A 23,164-nucleotide genomic window follows, 5' to 3' on the forward strand; every position below is an offset into this window, starting at 1 on the left:
ATGGCATGTGGGTCACCTTCCCTTGGCATACTCACGTATCACCACAGACCTCACCACATCTAAAAGTTATCTTCTTCTCAAACTGGTTCTCCCATTTCCTTCCATAGTATCACATTCCTCTAGTGCTCTGGGTCATTTTGGCCTCTTCTTTCTCTTTGCTCCCTGAAATCCAATTAATTACCATGCTCCACTGACTGCAAAACGGCTTTTAGATTTCCCTCCTCATTAATATAACCACTACCATCACCACCAAAACTGAACTCATCTTCTCTCACCTGCACAACATCATCAGATTTATCTTTGTAAAATGCCAACTGTATCAGTTTATTTTCTGGCTAAAGGTCATACAACTACTCAATAAAACGTAACAAATCAAGGCTAATAAGGTGGTTCTATCTTACTCATCCAAATTAACAGCAACAACTCCCACACAAATCCCATGCCCCGGTCAACCCAAATACTTAATCTGATTTATAAAGACTTCATATTGTTTCCTCAGTGCCTTTCCTAGGTATCTGAACTAGGAAGCCTTTTCTACTTTTTTCTGCCGTCCTGGGCGGGGGGGAGGGTGGGGGTGGGGAGGCAAGTCTGTGTTTAAGTCCCAACTATCAAGAAGCCCTGGATAAATAAGGCACTACTGAAGAAGAAAAATAAAGTAGAAGGACTCGCACTACCTGACCTCAGAACCTACTCTACAGCTACGGTAGTCAAACAGCCTGGTACTGGTACAACAGTAGATACATTGACCAATGGAACAGAATTGAGAACCCAGATGTAAATCCATCCACGTATGGTTACCTAATCTTCGACAAGGGCCCAAAGTCCATCAAATGCGGAAAAAACAGTCTTTTTAACAAATGGTACTGGCAAAACTGCATATCTACCCACAAAAAAAAAAGAAAAAGAAACAGGACCCATACTTCACACCATTTAGAAAACTCACTCAAAATGGATCAAAGACCTAAACATAAGGCCAAAAATTATGAAGTCCGTGAAAGAAAAAATACGATAAATGCTAGAAGGCCTAATACATGGCATTAACAGGATACAAACTACGCACAAGCTCCAGAAAATAAGCTAGATAACCAGGATCTTCTAAAAATTAAACACTTAGGCTCATCAAAAAACTTCACCAAAGAGTAAAAAGAGAACCTACAGACTGTCAAAAATTTTTGGTTATTACAAATCAGACAAAGGTCTAATCTCTAAAATCTACAAGAAAATCCAACACCTCTACAACAAAAAGACAAGTAACCCAGTTAAAACACGGACAAAGGAAGTAAACAGCACTTCACCAAAGACATTCAAGCAGCCAACAGACACAAGAGGAAATGCTCGTGATCTCTAGCCATTAAAACCATTAGAGAAATGCAAATCAAAACCACAATGAGATACCATCTCACCCCTACATTACTGACATGTATCAATAAAAGAGAAAATAGCAAATGTTGTAGAGGCTGCGGGGAGATCAGAACTACTATGCACTGCTGGTGGGAATGCAAAATGATACAACCATTCTGGAAATCGATAAGACACTTCCTTAGAAAGCTAGAAATAGAAATACCTCATATGATCCAGCAATCCTACTCCCAGGAATATATCGTACAGCAGAATTGCCCCATGGCGTTTCCAAGAAGTGCCTGCTGGATTCAAACTGCTGACCTTTTGATTAGCAGCCATACCATTTAACCACTACCCACCAGGGTTTCCTTACCCTGATAGTTTTCTAAATTTATTGTTACTCATCTCAACCCATGGTTTGACTGGGGAGAGGAGGTGATTCAGAAGGAAGTGATTCAGAAGGAACACAGATGAAAAGGAAGCCTACCAGAGAATCATAAAGCGTGTACAAAGAATGGTGGTTTATCCTCAAAAATAGGACTTTAAAGCATAACTGTATTTATTTTCCAGATACTAAGAGATTATCCTTTTTGGTATTCTTAATAATTAGTGTCCTGCCTAAAAAGGGGTGAAAGCTGAATATCAGAAAAAACCTGTAGATTTTAACCTCTATGAGTAGGAATCAACTCGAGGGCAACGGGTTTGGTTTTGGTTTTGGTATATAGATAGTAGAACCTTGCTGACGCAGAGGTCAAGAGCTTGGCTTCTAACCAAAAGGTCGGAAGTTTGAATCCACCAGCCGCTCCTTGGAAACCCTATGGCACAGTTCTACTCTGTCCTATAGGGTCACTATGAGTAGGAATCAAATCAACGGTAATGGGTTTAGTTTCTTTTTTTCGTTTTGTTTTATACAGAGAGCAGTCAGAGATCACACGACATATTACATTGGGCAGTGTGCTGCAAAAGACCTTTTTAAAGCGTTAAAAAGTAAAGATGTCAACTTGAGGACTAAGGTATACCTGAGCCAAGCCATGGTATTTTCACTTGCCTCATATGCATGCAAAAATTGGACAGTGAATAAGGAAGATGAAACAAGAATTATACACTTGAATTATGCTGTTGGTGAAGAAATTGAATATACCATGGATTGCCAAAAAAACAAATACATCTGTCTTGGAAGAAGTACAGCCAGAATGCTCCACAGAAGTAAGGATGGCGAGATTTCTTCTCACTTTGTACATGTTATCAGGAGGGGTCAGTCCCTGGGGAAAGACATAGTACTTGATAAAGTACAGGGACAAGAAAAAAGAGGACGACCCTTGAAGAGATGCATTGACAAGGTGACTGTAACAACGGGCTGAAACGTAGCAACAATTGTGAAGATGGTACAGGACTAGGCAGTGTTTCATTCTGTTGTACACAGGGTCACTGTGAGTCGGAACCGACTTAGGAGCATCTAGCAACCACAACAGCAATACAGACAGAAAGGTCCCTGGGTAGCACGAGTGGCTTGTGCTTGACTACCATCCTGAAGGTTGGCAGTTCAAACCCACCCAGAGGTGCCATGGAAGAAAGGCCTCGCAATCTGTTTCTGTAAAGATTACAGCCAAGAAAACCCGATGGAGCGGTTCTATTCTGTAACACATGGGCTTGCCATGTGTTAGAATCGACTTGATGGCAACAGGTTTGGTTTGGTTTATACAGACAGAAGAGGATTTTTTAAGCTTTAAATTACTCTACCAGAGAATTTCAAAACTTCAGTTAATGTATTAGAGAGAGGTACAAAAACAGTGATCAAAACATTACATAACCTGTCTATAACCTGTAATACTGTAAATCAAAGAATCTTACTTTCCACTATTTCTTCCATAGGGCATACCTTTAAAAGCTACAGATAATTTGCTTGTATTTTTCACCTGATTATTTTTTAGTTGCAATTACAAAATCTTCTTTTAAGAAAAAACCTTACTACAGATAGCCTAAAGAATAGTTGAAGTAAGTATCAAGTCAAAGTGCTTTCCAAATACCAGTTCTCGTTCTACATGTCACAAGGATTTCATCCTGGTTTCCATAATTATTTTGTTAGGCTTACTAAGAATAACAAAATAGACAAAGTGACCTAAGGATTCACTGCATGAAAAATCCAATAAACGGAGGATCTGAAAATGGATATATCTCTGCATGGAAATGTATCATCTCATCTAATTTTTTTATATTTTGGTTCCCTGTGAATAGATTTACATTAATTAGATAAATTTATTTCATACTAAACAGCAAAATGTAGGCAGGCATCGAAGAAGCAAGAACCATTTTTTAAAAAAACAATTGCTATTGATTTCCTTTATGCATGAATTTTAGTAACTAAGGCAACAATTACTTTCTTTTTCAAAAATCCAGCATGTAGTTTATAGGTTTTTAAGAAAGTATAAAAGTCAAAAGAGAATAAAAATATTTATCCCACATAATTAAACATTCAACTTGTCAATCCAAGCACAGCCAGACATTTACTAAGCCTGTGGTTTCAGTGGCCAGCAGAGAACAGCAATTCATAATATTCACATTTAAAAATGTGTCTTGCCTTTCACCAGCTTCTATTCTTTTCGTAGCACATTATGTGTGGCTCATGTTCAGAGAACATATTTCTAAATTATAGCCTGACATTGAATTCACCCTTGTACTCATACACATTCTTTCGAGAGTTAAGCTGTAGTTTGTTAATCAGTTTGCATCCTTTTTTAGAAAAAGTACTTAGGAAACAAACTGCCCATACACCAAATATCTAAGACCTTTAAAGTGAAGAAGTCTGTTGATGTGTATTAAAATGGTAATATAGTAATGGTTATACCATTTAAGAAGGTAGTAAAAATCTTGAATTTGCCACAGGATCAGAAAATATTTTATTAGGATTTCTGAGAGGATGTTTTCTATTGTCCTCATTAGAATTTCAAACTAAAAAACGATATTCTTAACTATCATCTATTAAAATTTGAAAACCAAAAATGAAGGAATGAACAGTAGGAAATACCAGTATAACTAGCCTATTTCTTCAGCTGAACAAAGTGATTACAGATATCTTTTGAGTTACAGAAGCACTTACATTTGTACGTTAAAAACCATACAGTTTTTTAAAACATTTGTTATTTAAATCTGTGACTTCCAATGGGTGATGTGAAGAGATGCTTTGATATATGTGATTCTTCCAGAAAGAATGCCAAATTGGCTTCTCAGTGACTAACCTACCTTTGTGGGAGTCAACACAAAGAAAAATAGAAGAATATTACTACAGATTTGTATCAACTATTTTAAAATCCTCAAAAATCACAAATATCCAGTAATATAAAGGTTTCATTAATATCGAAGGGAAAAAAAGAAGCCAGGAATTACATTTAAGTTTTAAAACATGGACTTTTATGCCATGTCCATTACATAAAATGTATAAAATTCTAGTTTACATACATGTACTACTTCCAAATATATATTTTTGGATGGGTGGCATATCTGGGTTGAAAAACAATTATCAAGAAACCAAACAAGCATGCAAAGGATATAAAATTACTAATTTACAGATGCAATATAGAGAAAATTAATTTTAGATACAGAATTTAATATGTTTTACTGCCTGAGATTTACTGCAAGAATCCTCTTTAAGCTCCGTCCGGGAATTCTGAAGAAGTCTCTGAGCAAAACACCTGCACTGCTGCAAACTACTTACCTACTGAACGTGTCACTAAGCAGAAAAAAGTAATTTAAGTGGTTATACAGGAATCTATACATTCCCCTGGTCGTTAAATCATATATGCATCTAGAAAGTCAGACAAATGTCTGTATCTACATAATCTTAAAAGTTTTAAGAAAAAATTCAAAATATTGGGGTCATTTGTCTCTTTCAGAATTTATAAATCCAGTCCTGGCAATACAAATAAACATGTTACATTACTAATTTGTTTAATGAACAAAGTGACATATCACAGATGTGATCCCTGAATACATATGGGGCTGGTTTTTATACATTAAGAAATGTATGTTTAGACTTTTGTTCCCCTGAAGTCACTCTACAGATCCTGTCTGCTTGTCAGGCTACTGTAAAACAGCACTCACCAGCATAAGGAAGAATACATACAGCCCTGTGAAACGCTGAATTAAAGCATCAATCCTACCAATCGTTCTCCAATAGAAAAGGAAAAGCAACGCATCTGTAAGAAGGAAAAATTAGTAAGATGTTACACAGAAAGGAAGCCACATTGTTATGCAAATATATTTACCTCTTTCCTCTGGCACCTCATCACCGTCTACTCTGAGCCCACAGAAGTTTGGTCATACCTCAGCAAGTCCAACAACCCACTTTATTGTAAAGTATCTCCTTTGATAGAACTGTCTCACCGACTACGGGGTTCGGGGGCATTGGTGGTTCAGTGGTAGAATTTTCGCCTTTCATTCGGGAGACCCAGGTTCAATTACCAGCCAGTGCACCTCACCTCAGCTACCACCTATCTGTCAGTGGAGGCTTGTGTGTTGCTAAGATGCTGAACACGTTTCAGCAGAGCTTCCAGACTAACACTAGGAAGAAAGGCCTGGCGATCTAATTCTGAAAAAGCAGCCAATGAAAACCCTATGGATCACAATGATTCCATCCTATGGTATATGGAGTTGATAGTATATATCTAACAATACTAACAGCACTATACTGTGGTTCCTTCAGGATGAGAGCCAAGTAGTAGACATCTTTTTATTTGCAGAATCTAGTACCAAACCGAAAACCCACTGCCACTGAGTCAATTCCAACTCATGGTTACCCCGTGTATTACAGAGTAGAACCAATCTCCAAAGGATTTTCTTGGCTATAATCTCTGAAGAAGTAGAGAAGCAGCCCTTTCTTTCCCAGTGCCGCTGTGTGGGTTCAAAGCATTCAACTTTTCAGTAAGTACCCAAGCAAAAAACCATTTGTGATACCCAGGGACCCACTGTGTCTGGCATACAGGCATGTAACAACATTTGTTGAATAAATGAATGAATAACTTGTTTCCAGTGTTAAATAAAATGAAAACATTATCAACTAATAATTTTTTTAAGTTTATATTATTGATTTTCATCATTACATTAATTCAGACAGAGATAACATAGTGGCAGAAAACGACCAACTGATTTATAACAGAAACTCAACCAAAAATATAAAAAATGAACAATGGACAAATTAAATATTAATTGAAAATGGCAAAACCACCCTGAGGTCATGACATCAGTTTTTCCTTAAAAGCTCCTGAATTGAAATATCATGATTTAGGAAATACAAAGAGAAAGAAAGTCTCAAAACGTCTATGTAACTTTTTATTTCTTTTTTAACAATTTTTATTGAGCTTTAAGTGAACGTTTACAAATCAAGTCAGTCTGTCACATATAAGCCTATATACACCTTACTCCATACTCCCACTTACTCTCCCCCTAATGAGTCAACCCTTCCAGTCTCTCCTTTCGTGACAATTTTGACAGTTTCTAACCCTCTCTACCCTCCTATCTCCCCTCCAGACAGGAGATGCCAACACAGTCTCAAGTGTCCACCTGATACAAGTAGCTCACTCTTCATCAGCCTCTCTCTCCTACCCATTGTCCAGTCCCTTCCATGTCCAGTGAGTTGTCTTCGGGAATGGTTCCTGTCCTGGGCCAACAGAAGGTTTGGGGACTATGACCACCGGGATTCGTCTAGTCTCAGTCAGACCATTAAGTCTGGTCTTTTTACGAGAATTTGGGGTCTGCATCCCACTGATCTCCTGCTCCCTCAGGGGTTCTCTGTTGTGCTCCTTGTCAGGGCAGTCATCGGTTGTGGCCAGGCACCATCTAGTTCTTCTGGTCTCAGGATGATGTAAGTCTCTGGTTCATGTGGCCCTTTCTGTCTCTTGGGCTCGTAGTTATCGTGTGACCTTGGTGTTCTTCATTCTCCTTTGATCCAGGTGGGTTGAGACCAACTGATGCATCTTAGATGGCTGCTTGTTAGCATTTAAGACCCCAGATGCCATATTTCAAAGTGGGAACTTTTTATTTTTTGTCTTTTTAGCCAACTGGCTAAAATGAAATTTAGACATGGAAACAAATAGCTAACATGGATCAACACCAGGGGGAAGATTCAGGTTTTGTGAAGTCTAAGGCTTATATAAGTGAGACCTCCTCTTACAAAAATAAAAATTACAAGTAAAAAGTTAGATATAAATACTTACAAAGAGAAAACATATCAAATTTAAAATGTTAAAAAGAAAATAAACACCACAAATATGAAATATCAAAAAAAGTAACAGAAAAACCCTGGTGGTGCAGTGCTTAAGAGCACAGCTGCTAACCAAAATATTAGCACTTTAGATCCACCATAAACTCCTTGGAAACCCTATGGGGCAGTTCTACTTTGTCCTGTGGGGTCACTACGACACAGAATTGATTTGATGTCAAAAGTTTTTTTTTTTTTTTTTAATTAACTGTCTGATATACCTCTTCACATACATTTTCCCTACATATTTTGCTGCCCATTCTTTGGTCATCAATCTGTCTGACGATTGGATAATGTTTTCTGTAGAGAGAATAAAAAGAATTCACTTTTCATTCAGCTTTAAAAATAGGCAGAAAGCTGCACTGTTAATGCGAAGGTGTTTAACTCTTTTCTCTGGCAAGTCATCACTTCCTGCAGCTTCATAATCATTCAAAAATCATTTCTTTCACAGCTTCACAGCTCTTGTTTGTAAATCTTTTTTGGATTATCTTATTTGAGAAAACCTTTATCGAGTTTCTTTCATACAAGATTTCCTGGGTAGTAACTCCTTTCAGAATTGACACCATTCATTAACCAGTGTGTGTGGTGTGTTATGAATTTTCTGTTATCCTGGACAAACACAGCATCTTGTATCAAACCAGAAAATCTTTTTCCAGTGTGTTCATGTGAATTACTCTTCTTTTAACTGGATTATTAAATAACAGTTATTAATTATTTCTATTTAAAATTTATCTCTTCCTCTTAATAAATTACTGCATTTTGGTTATGATCTAATTCTTTTCGTTACAATTCACTTCTCAGTGGCAGAAAAATGTTTATTGATTTCATCATTTATATTTTTGTTTCATATTCCATTTTTATTTTTCTCTCAATTTTTTAATAAATTTGAAAATTACAAAATAAAGTTCCTATATAAATGTCCAAATCAGGAATCTGTTATCTCTCACTTGCTCATGAGATGGCCCCAATGCCTGTGCAGTTAAAATGACATGTTCCCAACTTGCCCTTTACCTAATTGTACAAATGCCCTTGGTCACTCCAGCTCCATCTGACATGAGGGAAAATATGAGAAGTAAATGTGGAGTAGAAAAACTCTGGATTTTAATTGACCGTGGCTAAAACAGCTTACTTTTACAAATCTTAACAAAACAATCAGCATAGCAGCACAACTCAAGGGCCCTGTAAGTGAGGGACTCTGAAGCTTAAACTTCTTCAGCTTCACAGTTAATTCCACCTTAGGACAAACCCAAACTCACTGATTCCCACTCATGTCAAGCCCATGTGTTGCAGAGAAGAACTGAGCTCCGCGGGGTTTTCTTGGCTGCAATCTTTACAGAAGCAGATCACCAGGCCTATCTTCCATGGCACCACTGTGTGAGTTCAACCCACCAAGTTTTGGTTAGCAGCCGAGAGCAAACTGTTTGCATCACCCAGGGACCTACAAAGGGCCCGTCACTCTTAAAAAATGTCCGGGCCTCTGTTGAACCGGGCTTCACTCTCTAGCTGTGATCTTTGTCTGAGATCAGGCAAAGTTGAGAAAGCCAGCTTTTGTTCTTTGCATGGATTCCAAAAGCTTCATCCTCAAATAAACCAGAAGCATACACTATGTATTCTTTGTAGAATTCCACAAGTATTTTAAAAGGAAGTAGACAGCAAACCACATATCACATACCAGAAATGATGTAGCCTGTAGCAATAGCAACATTCACATTCGCAAGCCGTGGAACATCCCTGTAAACATTTAAAAAAAATTTTTTAGCACATTGGTTATAAATGATGCCTACTTTTTTTTTCTATTGAGATTTAAATATAACGAAAACACTTTCTGTAGTTTCTCCAATGTTAAGTTGCCATTTTCAAATACAAATCGTAGGCAGAGCCAACATGGTGCTATAGACAGAAGCATCTTGCCGGCCCTCTGCAGCAAAGACCGGAAAAACTAGGAAGACAGATAGAAATGTCAGTCCTGGAACCCTAAGAACCAAATGAAGGAAGAAACAACTCCATCAAGCACTGAATAAAGGATGAAAGTGCCAGAGAACAGAAAACAAGGAGCGCTACGGAATGGAGGTCCCATAACAGCTAATACGGCTGGGTTCACCATCTTAGGCTTTGGCCGACAAAGAACTCAGACAGGGGAGTAAGGTAAGGCACCTTCACAGAACTCCCAAAAGGAGACAGAGCACCCGGTAACCAGGGATACATGTTTTCTCACTCCACACCCTTTTCCCCGTACGAGACCTCTGCCACTTGCCATCAGACCGCTGTGCCTCAGCTGAAGAAATACCAGCTCACTGCTGCTGGGATTCACCACCTTGGGCTACAGCTGCCAAAGAACTCAGACAGGGCGTAAGGAAGGCAACTCCACGGAGCTCTCAACAGGAAACAGAGCACCCGGTTGCCAGTGATACATGCTTTCCCACCCCCTACCCTTCTTCCCTTTATGTGGTCCCTGATGCTTCCAAACAGCCCATGTATGCTCAGCTGGAGAGACTCTAGCTCACTGCCATTGGGGTCTGCCCTGCCCTCACTGGCTGGCCCCTCTAGGCCCATTTTTGTGTTGTTTTTTTTTTGGTTTATATTTTTTGTTTTCTGGGTTGTTTTCTGTTTTTTGGCTTTTTTTTGTTGTTGCTTCTCTAACCCTACGTGCCATCTCCTCCCCTTCATAACATGCTATGATTTTTTTGGTTTGCTTTGTTTTTTGGCTTTTTTTGTTGCTTTTCTCTTTCTCTCCCTTTCTTTCTTCTCTTTCTCTGCCTTAGCTAGCCCTGTGTGCCATCCTCTCCCCTTTTTGACAAAACCAAACAAAACCAAACCCATTACCATTCAATCAATTGTGACTCATAGTGACCCTATATAGGACACAGTAGAACTGCCCCATACAGTTTCTAAGGAGCAGCTGGTGGATTTCAACTGCCAGCCTTTTGTTACTATCCAAGCTCTTAACCATTGCACCACCAGTGACACCCTGTGATGGTTTGTTTGCTTTGTTTGTTTCGTGTGTGTGGTTCTTTTATTTTTTGAGGTGTCTGGATTTTTTTTTATTATATTTCTCTCTCTCCCCTCCTTCAGTGTCTCTGGCCCAGCTAGTCCTGTGTACCATCCCCTTCCCTACTTGATGGTCTGCGATTTTTTTTTTGTTTGCTTTTTTTGTAAGAGTTTCTTTGAGCTTCTGTGTTGCTTCTCTCTCTCTCTCTCTCCCTTCTTTCCTCCCATTCACGTAGTCCCATTGCCATCGCCTCCCCTTCTTGAACTGGCTGTGATTTTTTGGTTTGTTTCCTTCATCTTGTTTTTCTTGCTTTTTTCTGTTTCTTCTCTATCCTTTCCTTCCGCTCCTTTGTCCCACTCACCCAGCCTTGTGTACCACCTGTGCCCTTCCTGGAGGGGCCGTGCCACAAAGCGCAGTTAGAAAAACAATGCACGCAGCCTCCCCAGGTCTGTGCCACCGTCACCAACCAGCTCTCTCAGCGCCATTATATTTATTGTTTCCTTTTTTTTTTCAGTATTGCTTCTCTTCTCCCTCTCCATTCCTTCCTTTGGTCTCTCCCATCCATCAATCTCCATGTGCCGCCACCAACTTCTTGGCAAGCTGTACTGTGCTGCTCAGCTGGAGAGCCTCTGACCCATGGCCTCCCCTGGTCTGCACCACCCCACATGCCAGCTCCCTCAGCGCCATATTTTATATTTTTCTTTATCTTTTCCCTTCTCCCTCCCACCTATAGGCCCTTCACTGCCTCTGTCCTTTCCTCATGGGCCATGCTGGGCCACCTGGTGAGAGAGAGAGCCGCTTGTTGCCACCTCATTTTGGCCCCACCCCCAACAGATAGCACACTCACCATATTTGTTTGTTGTTGTTGTTTTTATTTTTATTTGTCTGCTTAATTGTTGGTTTCGTCTCTCTCTTTCCCTTTTCCTTTCTCCCACCCACCTAGCCTCATGCGCCACTGATGCTGCTTCTCGACAGTATGAGCCACACTGCGAATCGAGGGAGCCACTAGCATATTAGCACATGGCCTCGCCAGGTCTGCCCCACCCTCACCACCCAGATCCTACCATATTGCTATTTGGTTTACTTTTTTCTTTGTATTATTTTTTTACTTCATTTTTTATCTTTTTTTCTCTTCTTTAAACCTATTTCTTTCTCTTCTTTCTTTTCCTTCAACCATCCACGTAGCTCTGCATATCACATCCTCTCCTTTCCCTCCTGCTTATCTGCAACATTCACCAAGTGCCACGCCCTCAAGTGGTACTGACATGATCTCCCACAACCCGCCCTGAACTGCCCCCCCAGCCTCGTCCTATCTCCCGAAGTTCGTACTGCAAATTACCCCACCCTGCCCTTCCACCCCTGCTGGACCCGCCCTGCTGCATGAGACTGAGTGACCACTCTGACTCACTTGGACAAGGTCATGACAAGCATCATGCCTACAGGTGAGGGAGCAGAAAAACACACTCAGCCTGCCTGCCGAGACATAATAAAATAAAAAAGAAAGACAAAACAATGAAATCAACATTCAATAAATGAAGAAAATAATTCCTTAATGTTCCAAAGATATCAAACAATATCAAAACATATTAAAAAAAAAAAGGAGAGGATAGCTTCAGAAAACAACCAAAATAAAACACTGGAACTACCTGATAGGAAATTCAGAACTCTAAAATTCAGGATTTTCCAAGAGATGAAGGAAAATGCAGACAAAGATAAGGAAGATATAAAATCATGGGAACGATAGACAAAACAATGGAAGAAATCAGGAAAATAGTACAGGAACAAAATGTCAAAATAAACAATTAGAAACCTTACAAAAACGGCAATTAAAAATACAAAAGATAAACAAGATTTCAGAAACGGACAGTCCAGTAGAAGGTTTTAGGTGAAAATCTGAAACAATGGAAGACAGGACAAGCGAACCTGAAGACAAATCCTTAGATACCACTTTGATTGAGGAAAAGTCAGAGAAAAGAACAAAGAAAAATGAAGACACTTTGAGAACAACATGGGATACAATTAAAAGTAAAAATTTACATGTAATCGAAGTTCCACAATAGGGGGACAAAACATACAGAGAACCACTGAAGATTTACAAACAGAAAACTTCCCTAATATTGTGAAAGATGAAAGCTGAACTATCCAAGAACCTCAATGAACCCCATATAGGACAGACTTCAAAAGAAAAACACCAAGACATATCATAATCACACTCACTACAACTAAAGACAAAGAATTCTGAGAGGAGCTCGTGAAAAATGAAAAGTCACATACAAAGGGGAAACAATAAGACTAAACTCTGATTGCTTGGCAGAAACCTTGCAGGCATGAAGGCAATGGAATGACACATACAAAATCTTAAAAGAAAAAAACTGCCAGCCAAGAATAACATATGCTGCAAAACTCAAATATAAATCAATAAACACACAAAGAGAGTTTAGCAAAACTGAAATGATCCTGTAGTATTAGTATGAGCAGGCATATGCTGTTCCCAGGATAATCTCAACCCACAGCCCCTGAGGAAATCTTACAGCCTTCCTCTCCAAGGTGATTCATTTTAATTGAGAGATCTTCTGTAGAAAATATTCTTTGATGGTTACAGAGGGTGGCGAGGGAGGGAGTGGAGTAGTCTAGAACTATTTTAGGTGAAGGGAAAGACAACACACAATATAGGAGAGGTCAGCAAAACTGGACTAAACCAAAAGCAAAGAAGTTTCCCGAATACAACTGAATGCTTCAAAGGCCACAGTAGCACGGATGGGGGTTTGGGGACCATGGTTTCAGGGAATATATAGGTCAACTGGCATAACAAAATATATTAGGAAAATGTTCTGTATCCCACTTTGGTGAGAGGTATCTGGGTTCTTGAACGCTAGCAAGCGGCCACCTAAGATCCATCAATTGGTCTCAACCTACCCGGAACAAAGAAGAATGAAGAACACAAAAGACACATGGTAAAGTTGAGCCCAAGACACAGAAAGGGCCTCATAAACCAGAGATTACATCAGCCTGAGGCGGGAAGAGCTAGATGGTGCCTGGCTACCACTGATCACTGTCCTGAAGCAAGGATGGCGAGACTGTGTCTTACACACATTGGACATGTTGTCGGGAGGGATCAGACCCTACAGAAGGACATCATGCTTGGTAAAGTACAGGGTTAGCGGAAAAGAGGAAGACCTCAGAAAGGTGGATTGACACAGTGGCTGCAACAATGGGCTCAAGCATAACAACAATTGTAAGGATGGATCAGGAACTGGAAGTGTTTCATTCTGCTGTGCACAGCGTCACTATGAGTCGGAACCAACTTGACGGCACCTAACAACAACAACAATCTAATTAGTGAATACCCCTCTTCTTCCTTCCCCACCGTCATAACCATCAAAGAATATTTTCTTCTGAGTTTAAATTTTTTCTAGAGTTCTTTTAATAGTGGTGTCATACAATATTTGTCATTTGGCAACTATTTCACTCAGCATAATGCATTTCAGATTCCTCCATGTTATGAGATGTTTCACATATTCACTGTGTTCTTAATCATGCCGAAGTATTCCATTATGTGAATATACATCATTTATTTATCCTTTCATTTATTGACAGGCACCTTGGTTGCTTCCATCTTTTTGCTATTGTAAAGCGTGCTGCAGTGAACATGGGTGTGCAGACACCTGTTCATACGAAGGCTCTTATTTCTCTAAGATATATTCCAAGGAGTGGAATTCCTGGATCCTATGGCAGTTCTACTTCTGGCTTTTTCAGGAAGCACCAAATCGATTTCCAAAGTGGTTGCACCATTTTACATTACCACCAGCAGAGTATAAGCATTCCAGTCTCTCTACAACCTCTCCAGCATTTACTATTTTGTGATTTTTGGATTAATGCCTACCTTGTTGGGGTGAGATGGCATCTCATTGTAGTTTTGATTTGCATATCTCTAATGGTTATTGATCACGAGCATTTCCTCAAGTATCTGTTAACTGCTTGATGTCTTCTTTGGTGAAGTGCCTGTTTGTATTCTTTGCCCATTTTTTTAATTGGGTTGTCTTTTTGTTGTTGAGTTTTTGCAGTACTACGTAGATTTTGGAGATCAGACGCTGATCGGAACTGTCATATCTAAAAACTTTTTCCCAGTCTGTAGGTGATCTTTTTACTCTTTTGGTGAAGTCTTTGGATGAGCATAGGTGTTTGATTTTTAGTAGCTCCCAGTTATCTAGTTTCTCTTCTGGTATTTGTGCATTGTTAGTAATGTTTTGTATACTGTTCATGCCATGTATTAGGGCTCCTAGCGTTGTGCCTATTTTTTCTTCCATAATTCTTAGTCATCTAGCGCTGCTATTAGAGAAATAACACAAGTGGATGGCTTTAACAAAGAGTTTATTCTCTCATAGTCCAGTAGGCTAGAAGTCGGAATTCAGTGCACCAGCTCCACAGGAAGGCTTTCTCTCTCTGTCAGTTCTGGAGGAATGTCCTTGTCATCAGTCTTCCCTTGGTCTGGGAGCATCTCAGTACAGGAATCTCAGGTTCGAATGACAGGCTTTGTTCCTGGTGCTTATTTTGTGGTATGAGGTCCCCCCTCTCTGCTAGCTTCCCTTTCCTTTTATCTCTTGAGAGATAAAAGGTGGTGCAGGCCACACCCCAGGGACACTCCCTTTACAGTGGATCAGGGATGTGACCTGGTAAGGGTGTTACAATCCCACTCTAATCCTCTTTGACAGAAAATTACAATCACAAAATGGAGGAAAACCATAGAGTACTGGGAATCATGACCTAACCAAGTTGATAAATTTTTTGGGAGACATAATTCAATCCATGACAATGATCATTATCATTTTAGATTTTATATTTAGGTTTTTGATCCATTATGAGTTAGTTTTTGTGCATGGTGTGAAATATGGGACTTGTTTCATTTTTTTGCAAGTCCAGTTATGCCAGCGCCATTTATTAAAGAGACTGTCTTTTCCCCATTTAACTGACTTTGGGCCTTTGTCAAATACAAGCTACTCATAGGTGTATGGGTTTATGTCTGGATTCTCAATTCTGTTCCATCGGTCTGTGTACCTGTTGTAGTACTAGCATCGGACTGTTTTGACTACTGTGGCAATGTAATAGGTTCTGAAACCAGATAGTGTGAGGCCTCCCACTCTGTCTTCTATTTCAGTAATGCTTTAGTTATCTGGGGCCTCTTTCCCAACCATATAATGTTGGTGATTTGTTTCTCCATTTCATTAAAAAATGTCATTAGTATTTGGATCGGGGTTGCGTTTTAGCTATAGATTGCCTTGAGTAAAAAAGACATCTTTATGATGTTGAGTCTTCCTATCCATGTGCAATGTATGTTTTTCTACTTATGTAGGTCTCTTTGTTTCTTGCAGTAACCCAAAAGTAGTGTCTTGTAATTTTCTTTGCATGTCTTTTAAGTATTTGGTTAGATTTATTCCTAAGTATTTTATCTTCTTGGCAGATATTGTAAATGGTATTGATTCGGTGATTTCCTCTTCAACTTTCTCTTTTTTGGTATAGAGAAATTCAACTGATTTTTGTATGTTTAGCTTGTATCCTGATAATCCACTAAACTGTTCTATTAGTTTCAGTAGTTCTCCTGAGGATTCTTTAGGTTTTTCTGTGTATAAGGTCAAGTCATCTGCAAATACAGATACTTTTGCTTCTTCTTTGCCAATCTGGATACACTTTATTTCTTTATCTAGCCCAAGTGCTCTGGCTAGGACCTCCAGCACAATGGTGAGAAGAGTGGTGATAAAGGGCAACCTTGTCTGGTTCCCATTCTCAGGGGGAATGCTTTCAGGTTCTCTCCGTTTAGGATGATGTTGTCTGTTGGCTTTCTATAAATGCCCTTTATCATGTTGAAGAATTTTCCTTCTATTCCTATTTTGCTGAGTTTTCTCATCATGAATGGGTGCTGGACTTTGTCAAATGCCTTTTCTGCATCAATTGATAAGACCATGTGGTTCTTGTCTTTTATTTACGTGGTAGATTACATTGACTGTTTTTCTAATGTTGAACCATCCCTGCATACCTGGTATGAATGCCACTTGTCCATGTTGAATTATTTTTTTGATGTGTTGTTAAATTCTATTGGCTAGAATTTTGTTGAGGATTTCTGTAACTCTTCTCTGAAAGTTTGGTAGAATTCTTCAGTGAAGCTGTCAGGGCCATGGCTTTCTTTTGTTATGGTTTTATTTAATTGTTCTCCCTCTGTGTTAGTTTAGGTAGGTAGTATGTTTCTAGAAATTTGTCTATTTCCTCTAGGTTTTCAAATTTGTTGGAGTACAATTTTCCATAGTATTCTATTATGATTCTTTTAATTTTAGTTGCGTCTATTGTGATATCACCCATCTCATTTCTTATTTGAGTTATTTGCTTCCTCTCCAGTTTTTCTTTTGTCATTCTGTCCAAAGGTTTATCGATTTTGTTAATCTTTTCTATGAACCAGCTTTTAGTCTTGTTAACTCTTGCAATTGTTTTTCTGCACTCTATTTCATTTAATTCTGATCTAATTTTTATTATTTCCTTTCTTCTGGTGCCTGAGGGTTTCCTTTGTTGCTCTCTTTCTATTTGTTCAAGTTGTAGAGATAATTCTTTGGTTTTGGCCCTTTCTTCTTTTTGGATGTGTGCATTTATTGCTATAAATTGACCTCTGAGCACTGCTTTTACTGTATCCCAAAGATTCTGGTAGGATGTTTTCATTCTCATTCGATTCAATGAATTTCTTTGTTCTGTCCTTAATTTCTTCTATAACCCAGTTGTTTTTCAGCAAGGTGTTGTTCAGTTTCCATACGGTTGATTTTTTTCCCCTTGATTTTTCTGTTATTGATTTCTAGTCTCATGACTTTATGTTCACAGAAAATGCTTTGTAATATTTCGATGTTTTGGATTCTGTTGAGGCTTGTTTTATTACCTAACATGTGGTGTATTCTAGAAAATGTTCCATGTGTGCTGGAAAAGAAGTATACTTGTGTGCTGTTGGGTGGAGTGTTCCATACATGTCTATAAAGTGAAGTTGGTTGACTGTACCATTTAGACCCTCCATGTCTTTATTGAGCTTCTTTCTGGATGTTCTGTCCTTCACTGAAAGTGGTCTTTTGAAGTCTTCTAATATTATTATGGAGTTGCCTATCTCACTTTCCAATGCTGTTAGAGTTTGTTTTATGGATCCTGATGCCCTGTCGTTGGGTGCATAAATATTTAATACGGTAATATCCTCCTGGTATATTCTCCCTTTAGTCATTATATAGTGTCCTTCTTTATCCTTTGTGGTGGATATAACTTTAAAGTCTGTTTCGTCAGAAATTAGTATTGCCACTCCAGGTCTTTTGTGATTGTTGTTTACTTGATATATTTTTTTCCATCCTTTGAGGTTTAGTTTATGTCTTTAAGTCTAAGCTGTGTCTCTTGTAGGCAGCATATACACAAAATATGCTTTTTATCCATTCTGCAATTCTCAGTCTCTTTATTGGTGCACTTAGTCCATTTGCATTCAGCGTGATTATGGACAGGTATGAGTTTAATGCAATCATTTTGATGTCTTTTGTGTGTTGGTGACAGTTTCTTTTTTCCACTTAATTTTTTGTGCTGAGTAGTTTTTCTTTATAAACTGTGTTTTCCGCTTTTTCACTGTTGTTGATTTTGTTTGTGCTGAGTCTTTATGTTTTTCTTCTATTTTATGTTGCTGTGTAGGATTTTTAGTCTCCTTTGCGGTTACCTTATTATTTACCCCTATTTTTCTAAGTTTAAACCAACTTTAATCTCCCTATATCACCCTGATTTCCTCTCCATATGAAATATCTATGTCTACATTATTTACTCTTTATTGATTTAATGTCATCATATTCTATATAATAACATTGCTGTTTCCCTGTTTTGAGCATTTTTTTATCTTGATTTATTTTTGTAATTTCTGTATCACGACTGATATCTGGTTTCTCTGTTCTATATTCTAGTTTTAGGTTTTTATCTGATGTTATTGATTTTGCAAATTTCCTAAACTTTGGTTTATCTGGAAATGTCTCAATGTTGCCTTCGTATTTGAGACAGTTTTGCTGGGTATGATTCTTTGCTGGCAATTTTTTTCTTTCAAGGCTCTATATTTGTCATCCCATTGCTGTCTTGCCTGCATGGTTTCAGCTGAGTAGTCCGAGCTTATTTTTATTGACTCTCCTTTGTAGGTGACTTGTTGTTTATCTCTAGCTGCTATTTAAATTCTCTTTATCTTTGGTTTTGGCAAGGTTGATTTATATCTTGGTGACTTTCTTTCTGGATCTACCTTGTATAGGGTTTGATGAGCATCTTGGATAGATATCTTCTCACTTTAATGATACCAGGCAAGTTTTTGGCAGCAAATCTTCAACAATTCTCTCTGTATTTTTCGTTTTCCTTCCCTGTTCTGGTACTCCAGCCACTCGTAGTTTATTTCTCTTGATAGAGTCCCCACATGATTCTTATGGTTTCTTCATTTTTTAAAATTCTTTCGTATGATTTTTCTTCGAATATATTGGTGCCAAGTGCTTTACCTTCAGTCTCGCTGATTCTGCCTTCTAATTCCTCAATTCTGCACCAACTGTCTATTAAGTTGTGTAATTCTGAGTTTTGTTAATCTTCTGAACGTCTGATTGCTGCCTATGAACTCTTGCTGCCTACTGAATTTTTCATAATGCGCTTGAATAACCTTCTTAATTTCCTTGACTGCTTTATCTGTGTTTGTTGGTTTGTTCTGTATTTTGCCTCATGTCCTTCCTGATCTCTGGAAGAGTTCTGTATATTAACCTTTTGTATTGTACAACTGGTAATTCCAGGAATACCTCTTCATCTGAAAGCTTCCTTCCTTGATTCTTTCTTTTGAGAGTTTACTGAAGCAGTCATGGTCTGCTTCTTTATGTGATTTGATATTGACTGTTGTCTCTGAGCCATCTATAAGTTATTGTATTATTTTATGTTTGCTTACTGCATCCTGGCTTCTTGCTTTGTTTTCTTTTGATATACCCAAATAGGCTACTAGAGTGAGCTAACTTGACTGTTGGAGCCTTTCAAGCTCTAATGTTCCATCACCAGATGGTATAGCTGTTACCAGGTAGATGAGCCTAGGAATCCATTCACTATTCTTATATGGATTCAGCTCAGGTGTCCAGGTAGTCAGTTACTGAGCGTGTGGGGCAGGCTCTCACCTACAATCTTAGAGGAGTAGTGGTGATTGGTGTATGCACAGGTTTCTCATTGCAGCAGGGGGTCACAACCTGAGCAAGGCAGGGGGCTGACAAATTCCCCCTGAGTGTCTGAGAGGAAGGCTCCTCCCTATTCTCTAGAGCACACAGGTGGGTGGACTCTGCAGCTGTACCATACGCTTTTAACTGGGAGTTACCACTTATCCTTGGGCCCTGGTCGTGGGTGGATGAATGGCATAGGCGGAGCCACCAGTCCTCAGGCCCCTGATGTGGGTAGGTGAGGACCCTGTTTAATAGACAGAGTGGTATCAAATGTCAAAAAACCACCTCTCTACCACACAGCTGAAACAGTTGAAGTCAGACCTCAGGCACATACACCCTTGCAATGTAACAACAAGAGCCTGGGTCCACGCAGGGGTGAATGTTATTCAAAGTCCGTGGACCGCTTGGACCAGACAAGAGCTGCTTCTGCCCTAAGTTCCAAGTTTAGGGGAGCCACCAGATTATTTTTCCCCCATTTGTTAATTTGTTCCTTCTCCAAGGCTGAGAGAACAGCTCAGGGTGCGTGGCAGAACCTACCTCAGGACCATGGAAATTGTCACAGAAGACAACTCAGAGCAGAGAGAAGAGGAATCAGATAGATGGGAGAGAGTTCTTTCAAAAGGGGAGCTATCAGATACGTGTGGTAAATTAGATGAAATCACTTATCGTGTGCCGAGAGCACTGTTTTTCACTGATTCTGGAGGCGTGCGTAGATTCAGTGCTCCTATCTTTCTGTGGCTATTGAGACTGCGTCCCAAATGCTACCACCAGCACTGCCATGGTCGCACCAGAGAATTACAGCTGCTTCACTTTGCTCGCCTTCTTTCGCTGAAGTAACTGCGTCTTGAATGGTACCGCCAGCCCCTCTGCAGTCGCACCAGGGTAGCAGGGCTGCAAAACTTCACTCACCTTCTTTCACTGAAGTAATCACAGCCCAAACGCTACCACCAACTCCGCTGTGGTCGCACCAGGGAATCGGGGCTGAGGGGCACCAGTTCCCACCCAGTCAGGTCCAGCAACTATTTGCTGCTTCTGCACCCTCTCCGGCTCTCCGACACTCAGTCTGATTTCTTAAGTTTGCCTTTGATGTTCAGAGTTCCTATCCTGTCATATATATATAATCAATTCCCTTGTTTTTTCGGGTCTTTGTTGTAAGAGGGACCACCAGAAGCATCTTACTACTCCGCCATCTTGGCCTTGCCCAACTGCTCTGTATTATTTTTTTTGATATGATGCTGAATTCTATTGGCTAGAATTTTGTTCAAAACTTTTGCAGCTATATTCATGAGAGATATTGATCTGTAATTTCTTCTTGCAGTATTTTTGCCTGGTTTTGTTATCAGTGTTAAGCCAGCTTCATACAATGAATTCGGAAGTGTCATTTCCTTTTCTGTGTTCCAAAATAATTTCAGTGGTACTGGTCTAAGTGCTTCCCTGAATGTTTGGTAGAATTCTCCAGTGAAAACAGTTATTATTGATACTGCAGATCCTCTAATATGGTAATAAATTCTCACATAGCCATCATTAATTCTCATTTTTCATCTCTTTGATATCAATTGATGGCTACAATTTATGGATTTGAAGACTAAGTCTGAAGCAGTTGTTATTCAAGTTGATCAATGTATCTCAATAACAACTCATTTTTACTCAGAACAGTATTTACAATAACTTGGCTTTATTCACTCACAGTAAAAATGTTTATAACATCACCATATGCTCCTTATTTCTGATAAAAATTGCAATAGTAAGACAAAGTAACCCTCACTGTATGTATTCAAACCTAAAACAAATCATTTTAAGGTACCCTGCTGAAATTACTCTTGAACACATGCATTTTCATAAACATATACCATCTCTATGCTTTATGCTTTAAATTAAGAAATGTTCTTGTTAATAATTAATATAAAAATAGAAATCATATCGGCTATCTTAGGTATAAACACCTTACCAATGCGGATCAGCTGTAGCAGCCTCATAAAATAAAAAAATACACAGGCTAAAAACTCCAACCACTGAAGCACGGCATGTGTATACCACCCTGAAATGAAACAAGACACATACAACGATTTTAGATCCTTTGCATCAAACTTTAATTCATTCTGGCAAGATATTTAGCATTCTTTAGAAGTTATATCTAGAAGCATTTAAAGATCGTAGTTGAATACATCTGGGAGCACAATAGAAAAATGCCGTTTTGAAATCCAAGGGCCACACTTTACTCTGGAATTAATGACAAAAAGAATGCCCATGACTGCCATGCCCTGCTAGAAAACTGAGGAATCACTTCTTGGTGAAGAGCTCTAAACCAGAAGCATATGTGATAAAGCGGTTGATAGAGTTTTGTACTGAGAGATGGCAACTGGTAAGCCCACTACCCAGCACTCTGCTCCCAGCTCCATCTCCAACAGCGTCACTGCAGGCTGAGTTGCCTGCTGTTTAGGCAATCAGTTGGGAATGCTTCCAAATGTACTGGCCCTAACCACTTCCTTATCCTTGAAACAGAGCCGTGGTGGCACACTGGTTAAGAGATGAGCTACTAACCAAAAGGTCAGCAGTTCGGCAGTTCAAACCCCCAGCTGCTCCTTGGAAACCCTATGGGACAGTTCTACATTGTCCTACAGGATCGATGTGAGTTGGAATCTACTGAAAAGCAACGGGTTTGACTTTTTTTTTCTGTTTGTTTTTTTCGTGTAGTTAAAACAGAATTCAGATGGATCATGAAATGAAGATGCATTACCTGGAAGATCTCAGTTTTCAAGGTACATCCACATGCATTATTTCACTTGATTTTTGTAACAAAGCCGTGAGAAAGGTAGGGCAGCTATTATTAGTCCTTCTTTCACAATATTATGAAAGCACTTGTAAGAGTACAGAAATTGAGGCCTTATTTTAAAAGAAGCACTCAGGTGAAATCAAAATGTTCGCAAGATCCAGGTCCAGTTTTCTTTTATGGAAGGAATAAGGTTTAAACAAGAAACAGCAGTGTCTATGAGCAGATCATACCAATTAGTAATTTAATGACTCAAATGATACCCAAACTCTATGATGTGCCACTTAAGTATCTATATGGAGGTTACTGTGTAGTTATTTATACAGTGAAGTTTTTTATCCAACAATTTAGGTCTTCTCACATCTTGATTAAGTTTACAAGTAATGAAGTTTCTTGTCTCTTCATTAGAATTGAAGATGAAAAGAATAGCAAAGCTTTTTCTCTATAAATTATTGGTGTGCAATAAATATCTCTCTACAATATGAACTCAGATCTTTAAAAATAACTGAAATATATCAACCAAGATAAAGCTTGTTAGAAAATCTCATTGTAACATGAAAAGCTAATATATTTCATCTAATAGATTATATGTTCCT

General features: G+C 38.9%; 1 protein-coding gene across 1 annotated transcript in view; it reads left to right on the forward strand.

Moving 5' to 3' along the window:
* LOC111752889 (UDP-N-acetylglucosamine transferase subunit ALG14 homolog) overlaps nt 1–22,544 on the forward strand; it is a 363,040-nt gene extending 340,496 nt beyond the window's left edge. Inside the window, exon 5 of the mRNA XM_064282233.1 lies at nt 22,493–22,544. Within this exon, the coding sequence (XP_064138303.1) occupies nt 22,493–22,519 (27 nt within the window). The 3' untranslated portion in view covers nt 22,520–22,544. The remainder of the gene's footprint in view (nt 1–22,492) is intronic.
* Nucleotides 22,545–23,164: the final 620 nt, after the last annotated feature.

This window comes from Loxodonta africana, chromosome 3 (genome assembly GCF_030014295.1).
Source record: "Loxodonta africana isolate mLoxAfr1 chromosome 3, mLoxAfr1.hap2, whole genome shotgun sequence".
Classification (NCBI taxonomy): Eukaryota; Metazoa; Chordata; class Mammalia; order Proboscidea; family Elephantidae; genus Loxodonta; species Loxodonta africana.